This window comes from Equus asinus, chromosome 22 (genome assembly GCF_041296235.1).
Source record: "Equus asinus isolate D_3611 breed Donkey chromosome 22, EquAss-T2T_v2, whole genome shotgun sequence".
NCBI lineage: Eukaryota > Metazoa > Chordata > Mammalia > Perissodactyla > Equidae > Equus > Equus asinus.
Window position 1 is genome coordinate 25,489,070 of NC_091811.1, and position 13,379 is coordinate 25,502,448.

The window sequence follows — 13,379 nt, forward strand, 5'->3', positions numbered from 1 at the left end:
AGTGGAAATGGTCCTTATTTCCTGACACTCACCTCTCCAATCATACCATTCCAGGTTCCATTGATTTTCTTCCCATGCTTGCCATTGGTAACCAGGTAAAGATCATAAGTGAACTTCACAGATTTGGAAATTTTCTTAAGGATGTCAATACAGAACCCCTTGCAGCATTTTTTGATATAACCAGGCTCCTCATCTGTTTTATTCCTAACCAGTTAAAGAAACAAAAGACAAAAACAAGGCTTTAACAAGAGGCAAAATAATACCCTTTGCCATTAAAACTCCAACCCAAAATCAGGCCTCCCCTTCACAGTTCTGCACAATTTACATCAGATCTGAGTGAGGAAATAAATCAGACCACAGAACTGCAATTCTGTCATTGTCTCATCACAATTGAACCATGTTTTCTCACAATTTTTAATGTTCCTTTGAAGTATAATATATATTGGGAAAGTGCACACATCCTAAGGGTTCAGTTGGATAATTTTCACACACTGAACCTACCCACCTAACCAGCACCCAAATCCAGATAGAGAAAAGTTACCAGCACTTCAGAGGCTTCTTGTTCTCTCTTCCAGGCACTTCCCACCCTCACCAAAAAGAACCATTATCCTGACTTCTAACAACATAGATTAGGTTTACCTATTTCCAAAAATGCTTCTAAATCTCAAAATTTCACAATATGTTGGCCCTAGAACACATATTTCAACACCAATGTAAACTTAAATCTCTATCTACTTGAGATCCTGGTTATTGAGACCAGGCAACGCCAAAGAAACATTAGCATAGTTAGCAGTAATTCTCCCAGGTCAAGATCTGGACAGAACCAGACATCAGATCACAAGGCTGACAGTAATTCCGTCACTCAACAGTAAATGAAAATCAGACATGGTGCCTAACTCATTCTATGCCTCAGGTTCCAGGCCAGCCAGGTGCTAACAGCTGGGTTAAATCTGACTATCCCATGCCACCCAGAGCCACTGGGAAAGGTGCCATACTCAGAGACTATGCGTTTTTGGCAGGGGACTGTGTTCCTCATGCAGGTTCCACTCAGAGGGTCCACACTTTCCACAATGACAAACGGGGCCTCCTCCAGGGTTACAATGCTCAGATGGTCATCCTCCTGCTCTTCTGTCTCAGGACACATTCGGGGCCACACGTAGTACTTCATCTGCAGGGACTTGTCTTTCCACTTCCCCACCTGCACAAGGGCAAATGAAAGACTTAGCAACCACTGACGGAGACCCTAGCAGCCTCTGCTAGCATCACCCAGGAAGCTGTTAAACAAAGGCAAAGAAATTCAGGCATTGTACATTTAATACATTCAAATGAGACTACCATGTCCAAATCTAAGGAAGATAATATATTCCTTTACTCACCCACTGTCCAAACATTAAAAGAGGACCTACTATGTGCTGGGCACCCTACTAAGTTCCATGGCTCAAAGAAGTATCATTCTGCCCTTCGTCAAGCTCACACTGAGTGAAGGAGTTAGAACTGCAAACAAATGTATACAGTGCCGTGGTAAGCACTAAGACCGAAGCCTGCACCAAGTACTGGGAGGATGCCAGTTTTCCGCCTTGTGTGGCTGTCAGTTTTTTCTACTTAACTATACAAAGGAGCTGGTAGTGAGAGCAGCAAATAGCTTTGGAAAGGTCAACAGAGTGACTGGAGCCAATGAGCCAGAAGGATGTGTTTTGGCTTGTAACAGAGGTCCAGTGGGAAGCCATGTAGAGAATTGGGTAGACCCAAACTGGAATAAAATGATAAAGAAAAATTACACAGCTTGTCTGGAGAAAAGAGTGTGGTTGGGCTGGTGATGAACCCCAGAGGTCAGTGCAGATATGCACCTGCTGGGCTGGGTGGGAGCCTTGGGATGAATCATATAGGTCTCTCTGTGAGCTCCCACATATGGTCACACAGACTGCGTGCCCCAACTTCAGAGAGCACCATTCACACGTACTCCAATGTGAAAGATGGATGCCCCTGGAATCATGCACTTGGTGGTCCTGCCGCCAATCATCAGGAGAAATGTATGGGCTCCATTATCTTTAGAAGAGCCCTTCATTCCTGTTTTTATAATAGAATCTACACGACTTCGTTAGTGAGTTCTTGTTCTCACTCCGTCATTGAGTTTATTGAAGAAAGAGGGAACATCTTTTAATTTTCTGTAATTGAATGTCTCCAATTATCACAAGGACTTATGGATTGCAAACTCCTGCATTTTCCCAGTCTATAATTTCCTCCACGCAGCAATGCAAATTAGTAAGACAGGTGAGGCACCAGGACTGCAAAACTACTTAATTTATTGACTACCGAAATCAATAAGGAGCAAAAAATTGGCAGTACTTCTTAAGTTTTCAAGCAATTAGGCTTAGATTTCCATAATAATACAAAACCAAAATTCCCTCCTTCTTTGTTTCTGCTCTTGTCCTCACTGAGGCTTCTAGTTGGTGCTTCTGTAGGTGTGGTGTGGACCTCCCTCCAACCTGTCTAGTTAGTAAGTGTTGCCTACTTCCACGCTCACATTAGGTCTAGACAGCCAACACCCTTATTTTACTGCGTCACTATAACATGGACAGTGGCTTGGTGTCTTGGGCTACCTTGTTTGGCATTAACCCTGATGCTAGTTTTCATCCAAGTATGTAAACCATACTTCACTTCTGTGTTTAGAATTATGCATGGAACCAAATGTTTGCTTTCCTTTATATGTATAGTCTTTTCCATACAGTTGGTCCTGATTTTGGCACAAGTCTGTTTTTCTTCATATTGCTAAGACTACTTATTTCTAAAGCAGAAATGTCCAAATAGCTTCCCAGCCATGTGGAGATATTGTCTTCTGCCAGCGGTTAGGAGAAGGCGGGCTTGGGGGAGGGGAGACTCTGCCCTGGGGGCCCATGATGTTGGGTAACCTCCATCTCCATCTCCAAGCAGCCCTATCTACCCTAGTATCCAAATTAATATTATTTTTGCATGTTCGTTGATTTGAAAAAGGTTGGGAAGCCCAAAAGTACCTATTTTATTTTTTCACTCCTATCATCTTCCCCCAATAGTTCCTTTGGAATTTTTTCTTTTAAATCCAAATTTATTCTTTTCCATATTTATTGGTACTAGCTTAGCCCAGGAATCCAGCAGCCCATTCCGGGATTATTGCAGGAAATGTCAAACCTCACATAAGGTTCTCCCTAGAGTCCTTTGTTGACACTGCTGACAGATGGCTCTTAAAACATCACTTTGTCATACAATCCCTATTTAAGAATTTCAACAACCTCTCACTGCCCTCAGAATTGTGTCCAAATTTCTCACTTAGATGGCCAAGGTCTGTGCATTGAGCCTAATCTACCTCGATACAATTAACTTCACAATTTTGAAACATGAATCATTTGTTCAAGTTGGAAAAGGAAGTTGTTGGTATTGGGAGCTAATACAGGTTAATCAGGAACAGGTTTCAACAAGCTCGCCCCATTTTTTTTTTCTGATAGGATTACTACATCTGTGAGACAAAAATGCTACAGATATAGTATTTGGCAAAGTTTTCCATGACATCCTTTTGAACAAGATGGAACATGATACAGATTATTGTATACTTTGATAGATTTGAAAAGAGTTTAAAATCCATATCCAAAAAAGAAAGATTGTTTAATGAATCCATGCCAACATGGAAAGAGGTCTCTAGTGACACGATATCAGGAGAATCTGTTCTTAGAAGTGACCCGTACAGTGTTTCAGAAAATAAAATAGAAGTCATGCTCACAAAACTGCAGATAACACAAAGCTAGACAGGATAGAAAACATACCGCATTGCAGAATCAAGGTTGGAAGGGATATGAATTAATTGGAATAATGGACTGAACCAAATGGAATGAAATTTAACAGTATTTCTACATAAAGTATAGCATTTAGATTTTTTTAAAAAGCAAATGCACAGTATTGCAAAGGAGATATTTCAATTAACAGTCTATACAAGCTATTGCAATAACAAATGGTATATTTACAGGCTTGCAGCATCTAGCACTTGGGGTGAGAGGAGGGCATGGATGATCCCACTATGCTCTGTGTTCATCATACCACAGCTGGAAAACTAGGTTGTGAGCCTATAATTCTATGATCAACTGACTTTTACTTACTAGATCATTCTCATTTCCCCAAAAATAATCTGTTCATGCAGTCCCCTCTAGTATACTTTTTCCCAACTTCCTATCAGGCTAGCTGGATCACATCCTTGCTTCACTTCAATTCAACCAACAACAACTGCACAACAATTCTGTGCCAGGCACTGGGCTATGTACTAGAGATAACAACAATACTGAAATAACATTTATTGAGGGCTTAGTACATATCTAATAATCTCATTAGTCATCACAGCAAGCTTGTAAGGTGGAGACTACTATTTATTTAATGTCTCATTTTACAGATGAGAACAGAGGGGTTTGATGACCTACCCATGGTCTCACGGTGAGTGAGCGCAGTGTTGGGATCTGAAGCTGAGAAGTCTGGCTCCAGAGCTTGGGTCCCTAGGTACTGCACTGCACTGCTTCTCTGACAGTGAAGGAGTAAGACACAGTGCCTGCCCTCCAAGAACAGTCTAATGGGGAATGCACTATCTATTGACAATAGTATCAAGTTAGGAGTTGGTAATTACCCTAATAAAAGATATAAATAAAGTACTCTGGGATTCAGAGTAGAGGTGATTGTTTCTGAAAAGGTCAGGGAAAAGCTTGACAGAGACCCTTATATTTGAGCAGGGTTTTTAAACGTAAGTTATAACTTACTAGGTGAAGTGTAAATTATCTGCTGAGGCAATAGCAAGAGGAAAGTCGCAGAGTCCTATAGCTGCTCAATGGAAACACCAAGGATAGTCCTTCACAGCTGAAAGGTCCGATATATGGGGAGAAATGGCCTAGCTCAGCTCTCCTCCTCCTTAAAGACCTGCTCACTCTAGCCAGATGATCTCTATTACTCTCGAGGGCCAACTGAATTGTACTCATCTCTTCCCAACTCACTGTTCAATGGTGTCAGGTTAGCAGCTTAAAACGGGTCATGGGTACCATGATATTGGCAAACATTACAAATCAGGGATTCCTCTGCCCACCCCTGCCCCTAGTTTTTAAGCATTTACCAGCTCTCCATTGCCCAGAGTAAACAAATCTTTCATTATTTAATGCTACTTACTACCTCATTTAGTGGCTTTTTAGCTTTTCAGACATCTTGTCTCTTAAACTAAATTATAAACGTGTCCCTAAGTGCTTCTGTGACTAGAGACAAATTTCTAACACTCTCTGAGCCTCAGTTTACACATCCATAAATTAAGGGAGTAATTTTTAAGGTGCCTTCTACATTATCTCATGATTCCAGGATCTCTTTAGGACAGAGGCTCTCTACTACCCTTCCATCCAATTAGAGCATGGTGAAAAGGTGTTCATAGTGGCTGTGAAGACAGGGAAGTATATAAGTTGTTTATACAAAAGATTAGTTTGTCTTAAAGTCATGACTCTTTTTTATGGTTTCCTCAAGGATGATTTCAGTGAACAGGAAAGTTAACAAATTCCTTGAGAACTGAAAGGAAAAATATTTTTGAAAAAAAATCTGTGCTCTGAATGTCAGATTCACAATGCTAACACACAGGACTCATGTTAAAGAACAAGTTTAGTTACTTCAAATTCTTTATGGAGCAAGGCAGTTGCAAACAAGTGAACAACTAAAATTAAATAAAATAGGGATTATTTACGTAGAAGAACAAGGTATGTTTCAAGCAATTCTTCTTTAAAGGAAGAGGAAGTATGGAGAAAATATTATAAACTTGGAAGTTTGTAAGAGTGATGAAGACCAGTAAATAGAGAGAGAAGCCTGAGACACAGAAAGGCAACATCCTGAATGCTTTTCTAGGATGTCTGAACTGGTGTGAGCATATAATACTGGAAATGCAGAGAGTAGTAGGAAATGAGGCTCATGGGAGATATTTCAGAGAAAATCTAGTGAGAAGAACTGAATGAAAAATTCATAGTCAAGATTAAAATATGATGAGGAAAAAGAAAAGTCTTAAGAAATAATGAAGAAAGTGTCTGTAAAGCGCTCTGAATTCCTTAGAGATAAGCACTAAACAAACATCATTACCACAAGTGCATTTAACAACACCATCTGTCTATAAAAAATGCAGTTCTCTACCATACTAACATTTAAAAAGATCTCTTGAGGACTGAAATCATCTTTCTCAAGAGAAAAAAAAATCGGATTAGTTTTCTCAGAAAAACATGGAGTCATTTTTAGGTTTTCTGGCTTGCTTCTCTCAGTACAAGTTGAACACCTGCTCATCCGGGAATTTCTCCTCAGAAGGAAGGCTACACCTCACAAACCTACAGCATACTATTCCATAAGGCTTCCCTTATGAAAGTTCTAGAGAATCGATCTATGGTGATTTTAGACTTCAAAGTTTTCCTTCTGCTAACCGATTTTCTCCATTACCACCAGTGAAATTGGCACCAATTAGCACCCTGACAAGGCCACACACAAAAAAGACCACAGGGACAGTGTTCCTTCTGAAAGCCCCTGAGTTTGTCCCTTTGGTGGATGTGTCATCATGGAGAAGGGAGAGGGAGCCCAGGCAGGGCATGGCTGCTGTGAATGCTGCTGTAGTCCTTGCACGGATAGCAAAGGACATCAATCTCCCTGGGCTGCCTCTCTCATCTGCACAGAAAGTCATTTTTTAAGATCCTGGAACAAAAGCACTTATTAGAGCCTCTTTAGACGTCAAAGGTTATTTTTCAAAAATCAAAGCATTTTTGTTTCTTGCTTGAGATGACATCTGGATCTAACACTAAACACTTGCTGCTTATTTTAAGCCTTCATCTGACTTTTAAAACGTAAAATTGAAAACTACATGTAATTTCCCTGAGCAAACTGAAGGGATAAGCAGAGTCTCTGCGAGGCAGCCTGAATCCGCATCCCACTCTGTCCCAGAGTGGTGTCTCAGCAGGCAGCTGACCCTGGCAGTGTGCTGGGGCTGCCCCTGGAGAGGCTGGAGACTCCTAACAGCAGAAATCTGAGTATGGGAAGGCATTCCCATTTCTCCTCTCCCAAAGCTACACATCTTAGCTCTGAGATTTTTAGATTGAGTGCCTTGATAGCACTTCATTTTACTCTATCTTTATTTTTCTGTATCCATCCCTTATAACCAAGTGAACATTCTGGTGTGTGGCCATTCATTTTCTACAAAAATACATATATATAAATAAGGGGATATGTGTGAATGTGTATGTATATGTATGTGTTTTTCCAAAATCAGATCATTATATACAGATGTCTCTGCAACTTGCTTTTCCTCCTTAATTATATATCATGGGCTTTCTTCCAATTCAACAGATGGTAGATCTGACTCCTTTTAACAGCTGCATAGTAGTTCATAACAATGAATGTGCCTCACTTTATTCAATCATACCCCTATTGATAAATATTTACAATATTTCCCAAAAAATCTACCCCAACCACATAATATATACCTTGGCATTTCTTTTTTTTTTTTTAAGGATTTTTTTTTTTTTTCCTTTTCCTCCCCAAAGCCCCCCAGTACATAGTTGTATATTCTTCGTTGTGGGTCCTTCTAGTTGCGGCATGTGGGACGCTGCCTCAGCGTGGTTTGATGAGCAGTGCCATGTCCGCGCCCAGGATTCGAACCAACGAAACACTGGGCCGCCTGCAGCGGAGCGCGCGAACTTAACCACTCGGCCACGGGGCCAGCCCCTACACCTTGGTATTTCCAAAGCATCAATTACCAGTGATGAAAAAGCACAATAAAGGATATTTATGTTTTTAAATGTTTTGACATTGCCAGAATACTTTACCAAAAGTTTACGGCAACTGAAATTCCTGTCAGCAAAGCATGAGTGCTCCTTGCTCGCGTTCTCACCAGCACCAGGTTTTTATCACTATGAAACATTTGCCAATCTGAGGAACGAGACACGGTATCTGCTTGCTCTAATTTTCATCTCCTCGACTTGTAGTGAGCTAGGCATCTTTGCACATATGTGTGCCATTCAGATTTTCCTCTTTGACCCTCTAGTCACATCCTTCAGCTGTTTTCTATCGAGGTGCTTGCTTTCACACCTCTTTGTAGGGAGCTCTTGGTGTAGTATGATGGTAATCCTGTATCTGTCAGATATGCTTGAAAGTGTTCTCATTCTGAGATTTGTCTTCTGACTGTTCTTGGTATTCTTTTAATGCACAAAATTTTACTTTTACTTTTTTTCTTTTGAAGTAAAATATGTCTTTTTAGACAGAACATTTAGATTCCTGCCTTACTTATAAAAAGACCTAGCCCACTCTCAAAGTGTTCTTCTTTGTTCTTACTCTCTACACGGAGCTTTTTCCAGCTCCCTGTGTGACAGACATGCGGCACAGTCTTCCCTCTGTCAGCCCCCCTCATATTTCTCAAGTGCTCTGCGTGCTCTCAGCCCTTCTCAGGTCTCATCATTTCCCTGATGCTGGCCCTGGTCACCCCTGCCCAGAGAAAAAACTCTATTTAATCTTTCGTAATAATTTTGTGGGTCAACTGTTCCCTTTGGCTACTATATTAAAATGTTAGTTATAGTTTGATATACAAATTCCTGTCTCTGAATGTGTCTTTAAGTAATCGAGGGCTGGGACTATATTATTTTACATCTTTTTGTGCCTTGTACTGGCTTGAACAAGCGGGTTCTCAGTAAATTACTGACTGAGGTCACTGGGGGGAAATACATCATATCTTCCACAAAGCCTCCACTAGATATCACTCCAGTGTTCTTTCATGAAAAGGCTACAGGAGGTGAAGTCTGCCCCACATAGCACCTCTCTTCTCTCTGCCTCTTCAGTCGTCCTGACTATAAAGTTGCCCTGGACAGACTCAGTTCCACGTGGATTGCTGTAAGTAATGGCACAATATGCTGCATTGAGTATCTAACAAGGCCACTGGCACAGCTTGATGCTCCTTCTCTTAATCATCTGCATACTTAGTGAGGTCTAGGTTTAGAAATCCAGCATTTGAAAAATGTGTTTGAAAACAATTTCCATATTCAAATTTGATCCATGACTGCCTTGGCCTGTTACTGCTTCACACTGATTATGCTGGGGACTGGTGGCTCTGGGTGCACATGCCAAAGGGAGGTCCATCAAGCCATTCTTGCCTGACACCTGTGTGTCTCTCCCAGTGACACTGAGACATCGGTTGTCATCTCAGGCCTCAGCTGCTATCCCTGACGGACCTCTGCCTCTCCAAGAGAGCCTGGGGCTCCCTACGGGTTGTGCATACCCACCGCTGCTGCCAGCCATCACCCTTGGAGTGACCCCTGTTCTCCACTCCTCCTCCCTCCATATCTCCTGCTCTGGATGGTGAAGGAATAGGAAAGTGGCAAGCCCGAGTAGAATCTGTTGCCAGGAATGGCAGTTGCTGATTCCCTTGGCACCAGGGAACAGTTGTGGTCATTTCAGATAACACCCCAAACAGAGATGTGATAATATTGGAGTAATTGTAGCTATTAGGGCCCAGGCACTTTACATAGAGTTATAGCATTCCACTGTCACTAATTCCCCCAAAGGTGGATATTGTTATGCTCACAATATAGATGAAAAAACTGAGGCTTGTTGAGGGTCCAGGATGTTATCCCTGATCTGTTTGACTCTAAAAGCCCATGTTTCTTTCACCATGCCATGTTGCCAAGAGGATATTCCTGACCTCTTTATTCCTTACCTTCCTGTGACATGAGAAAGCAGAGAGTCTGTTTCAGCCTCATAGCCTCCCACCCTCACCTCAGCCTCCCAGAAACTGCGACTCATGGTTGTGTCTAAAGCCTTCACGATAAGTGGCAACTGAAGTCCATGGTGTGGGCCAGACAGGCAGGATGGTAGCAGGTGGCAGTAGGAGGCAGGGTGCTGACAAGCTGTGTGACCTTGGTGAGTTATTTCACCTCTCTGCACCTGGGACATTAGTTTTATGCAAGTATTTGTTATTTTGTCTGCTCCTTCTTCCCCTCCTCTTTATTACTATTACTCCTGCTATTGAAAACATTGGTGCAATTCCTTTGTGCCTAACTTCCTCCCAGAAACATAGCTTTTTGCTTGCAAGTGGCAAAGGGGAAATACTGAATAAACTCCAACTTCTCAAACTTCTAACTCAATTTATTTGAAAATGTCAGGATAAACTCCATGCAATTCTTTCACTTTCATGCAATATTTTTATTCAGGTGCAAATAAAAACAGAAATCACAAGGATAAAAACGCTATGACCCTTCTGGATTTACTGAAGGGCTTGAACCCAAAGAGTCCCAGTGAGCCAGGTGCTCCCTCTCCATAGACCCCTCCCTGGGTTGAGATGGATATTTTAGAAAGGGCATTAATTCTTTTAGGTCAGTAAAATACTAAAAACTATTTACTATTTTGTAAATAGTTTCCCATACAGGCTCAAACAGGCTAAAGGATTCACCATGTTTTCAGAAGTATCTGATATGCCTTCCTGGTTTAAGAGTTTGGAACTTCCCAAGTCCCACCTCCTCACTGGGACAGCGATCCTCAGAGTCCCACTCTGGGACTAGAGGAGCTCAATTACTGAGACCTGAACTCCTCCTCTGATCTATCTTCTTTCAAAAAAGGTCCCTCTTCTTGAACACCAAAACTGAGTCCTAAACCATCCTCTGGGACATACACGACCAAGTCAAGGACCTTTCAAAATTAAACAGCACTGAGGCTAGTCCTACTTCTTCTGAGTCAACTTCCTCCCATACCATAGGGCTCTAGACATGTGTGCAACATGCCCAAGGCTTTGGGTTGCTCCAGAATACAGCCCAGCAGGGATGCTGACTGACTGACTGATGGATGTGGGTGTTATTATAACCATCTTTTGGAGACTGGGCCACAGGCTCTAGTCATTGACATTACTGCTCATCACCAGGTTATCCTCTCATTACTCTCTTCCTTTACTCTCAGATGACAAGCTGTAAGACTAGAGCAAAAGTGCATAATATCTGACTATTCTGAATGTGACTTCCTAGATTTGAGCACTGGCTTGGCAAGGTCTTCACCAGTATTTACGTATATATGTATGCGTGCATGTATGTATAAATTATTCATTCATTCACTCTACTACTTCATTCTAATTTGTCATATTAGTTAAGCACATAGGCTTTGAAATCAGAAAGGCTTAATCTGAGTTCTGGCTTTGGTTGTGTGTGACTCTGGACAAGTTGCCTAGCCTTCTATATTCCGCGTTGTGGATGCCTGGTGTTTTGTCTACTGAACATCCATCCTCTACCTGATCCCCCTTTTGTGAACTGCCCCTTCCACAACTCCAACCACACAGTCCTGTGGAAGTTGCCGCGTTACTACACCTCCCAGTCTATCCCCTGGCCCAGCTACATCCGAGTGGTTGTGGGGGTAGGGGGAGTGGGCTGGCCTTGACCAGCTGGGTCAAACCCTTGGGATTTGGGGCCTTAGGACCAAAAAGAGTATTTAAGTCAATCTCATCCCAGTAGCATAAGCTACAATATATAAAATTCAGAAGTTGTGGGCAGTCATGTTTTGTACCCTATGGAGAAAACCGGCCTACGGAAAAAGAGAAGAATGAAGTCAGAGCCCAGAGAAGAGTATATACAAGTGAGAGTGAGAAAGACATATAAGAGCATCAAGGGCCTGGCCTGTAGGTATTCTGGAGGCGCAGCCACATTCCCGTTGTGGATTCTGGCGAGATGATCCAATATCCTTATAATAAATTTGCCTTTTTCTTAAGCTAGGTGTCTATTCTTTATAATCAAAACAGTATTCAGAATGCACTGTTCATATCATCTACACATGGCAATAGATAATAACTATAACTATCTTCTTGGGATTTTGACGAAAATTAAATGAAATAATGTACATAAATTGTTTTGCAAAATGCCTGGAACATGGTGAGCACTGAGTAAATGACAGCAGTTGCAGTGGTAGTGGTGGTATTTATCATCAATTTTCTGCGAACATCTCAGGATCCAGGAAGCAGGCTGGGTCACCAGTGATAGGCAGATTCCACAGCCAGTCCTAAACAAGTGCCTCCGTGCATGGGGCCAAGGAAAGGAGAAGCAAGAGGTCTCCACTCAAGCTCTCAGAATCTTGGGTTTAGGCAGGGCCAACCAGAAGGAGGTCCAGCTGTAAAGTCCAACAGTGACTTGTGGCTGCATCCCCTACCCAACCCACAGGCCTTGTGGGGGTTACTTGGACAGTCACAGTGTCTATAGTTGCAGCCAATCCCACTCAACAAGTCATTTGGCATTTCATAACAACTGGCCCATACGCCAAATTCTGCTGCTAGGTCCAGTCATTTCCATGCCTTCTATCTCCCTTTCTACTCCCCACGCACCCTTTCCACAAATCCTTTCCCAGGATTAAGAGCTCATAACCTGAAGGTTCCTATAAGATCCCTGTGTGGGGGTTCTCCAAGCCAAGCAAGTGGTAGAAGTGAGATTTGAACCCAGAAGTCTGATACCAGAGCCTTTGCTTTTCACCACTCCTCTACATTGCCTCAAATATTAGATAAGACACATAAGAACAGTATCAGGCATGTAGTAATACTGCTCAATAAATGGTAGTGATCCAGAAGAGCCCAGCTGTCCTGTTCTCCTTGGGCCTTGGTCCTGTTCTCCACGTGCCTTGGGACTGCCATAGCATTAGAAGTCCTGGGGCCCAGAGCAGCAGGAGGATGAAAAGCATGAAACGGAAGCAGTGCCACCATCCAGAAGGCACCAAGTTATTGTGGAAGACCCCTGGGAGCCAGAGATGATTATTTTGCTCTTCAAAGTGCTTACTGGACTGATTCCAGCTTGTTTTGCCCTTTGCCTCCTGATAAGTCTCATCACATCCTCCTTCATGATCCACCTCTGAATTGCAAATATATTCAATAGGTTTAAAGAAAAGGTTATTTGAAAATATGCAGGAATCTACCCACAGATCTTAGACACACTAGGCTAGCACCTCTCTCAAGCATATCTCAGGACACTAAGAAAAATGATGCAAATTGTTGCACATTCAATAAACCAACCAAACAAGCAAAATCGAGTTCTCATGTAAAGTTTCAGGAGCTAGAAAAGGTGGCCTGGACTGGAGCAGGACCTCATCAGGTGAGACTGTGGAGAGCTGTTTTTAGCACTGCAGAGTGCTCACGCACAAGGGCCAAAAAGAAACTAATGGGAGGCATTTTGGAAAAGGAACATATTGCATAAGTATAATGACAATGTTTTCCAGACTACAAACCTGAATGTAAACTCTGATAATTATGAATGTGTTTTCAGGGACAACAAAGCAGCATAGCTGAAAGCGTGATCATCCGGGAAATCCAAGGCATAAGGTTGAGAATATATATGAAAAGAAGCAAGGCATAAACATTGAAA

General features: G+C 42.1%; 1 protein-coding gene across 2 annotated transcripts in view; it reads right to left on the bottom strand.

The window, feature by feature from the left end:
• GRIN2B (glutamate ionotropic receptor NMDA type subunit 2B) overlaps window positions 1–13,379 on the bottom strand; it is a 423,510-nt gene that overhangs the window by 69,965 nt on the left and 340,166 nt on the right. For both annotated transcript variants that reach the window (XM_070494300.1, XM_070494301.1), the window contains 2 exons: window positions 996–1,198; window positions 33–204 (listed from right to left, as the gene is read on the bottom strand). In XM_070494300.1, coding sequence (XP_070350401.1) covers window positions 33–204; window positions 996–1,198 — 375 coding nt within the window. The remainder of the gene's footprint in view (window positions 1–32; window positions 205–995; window positions 1,199–13,379) is intronic.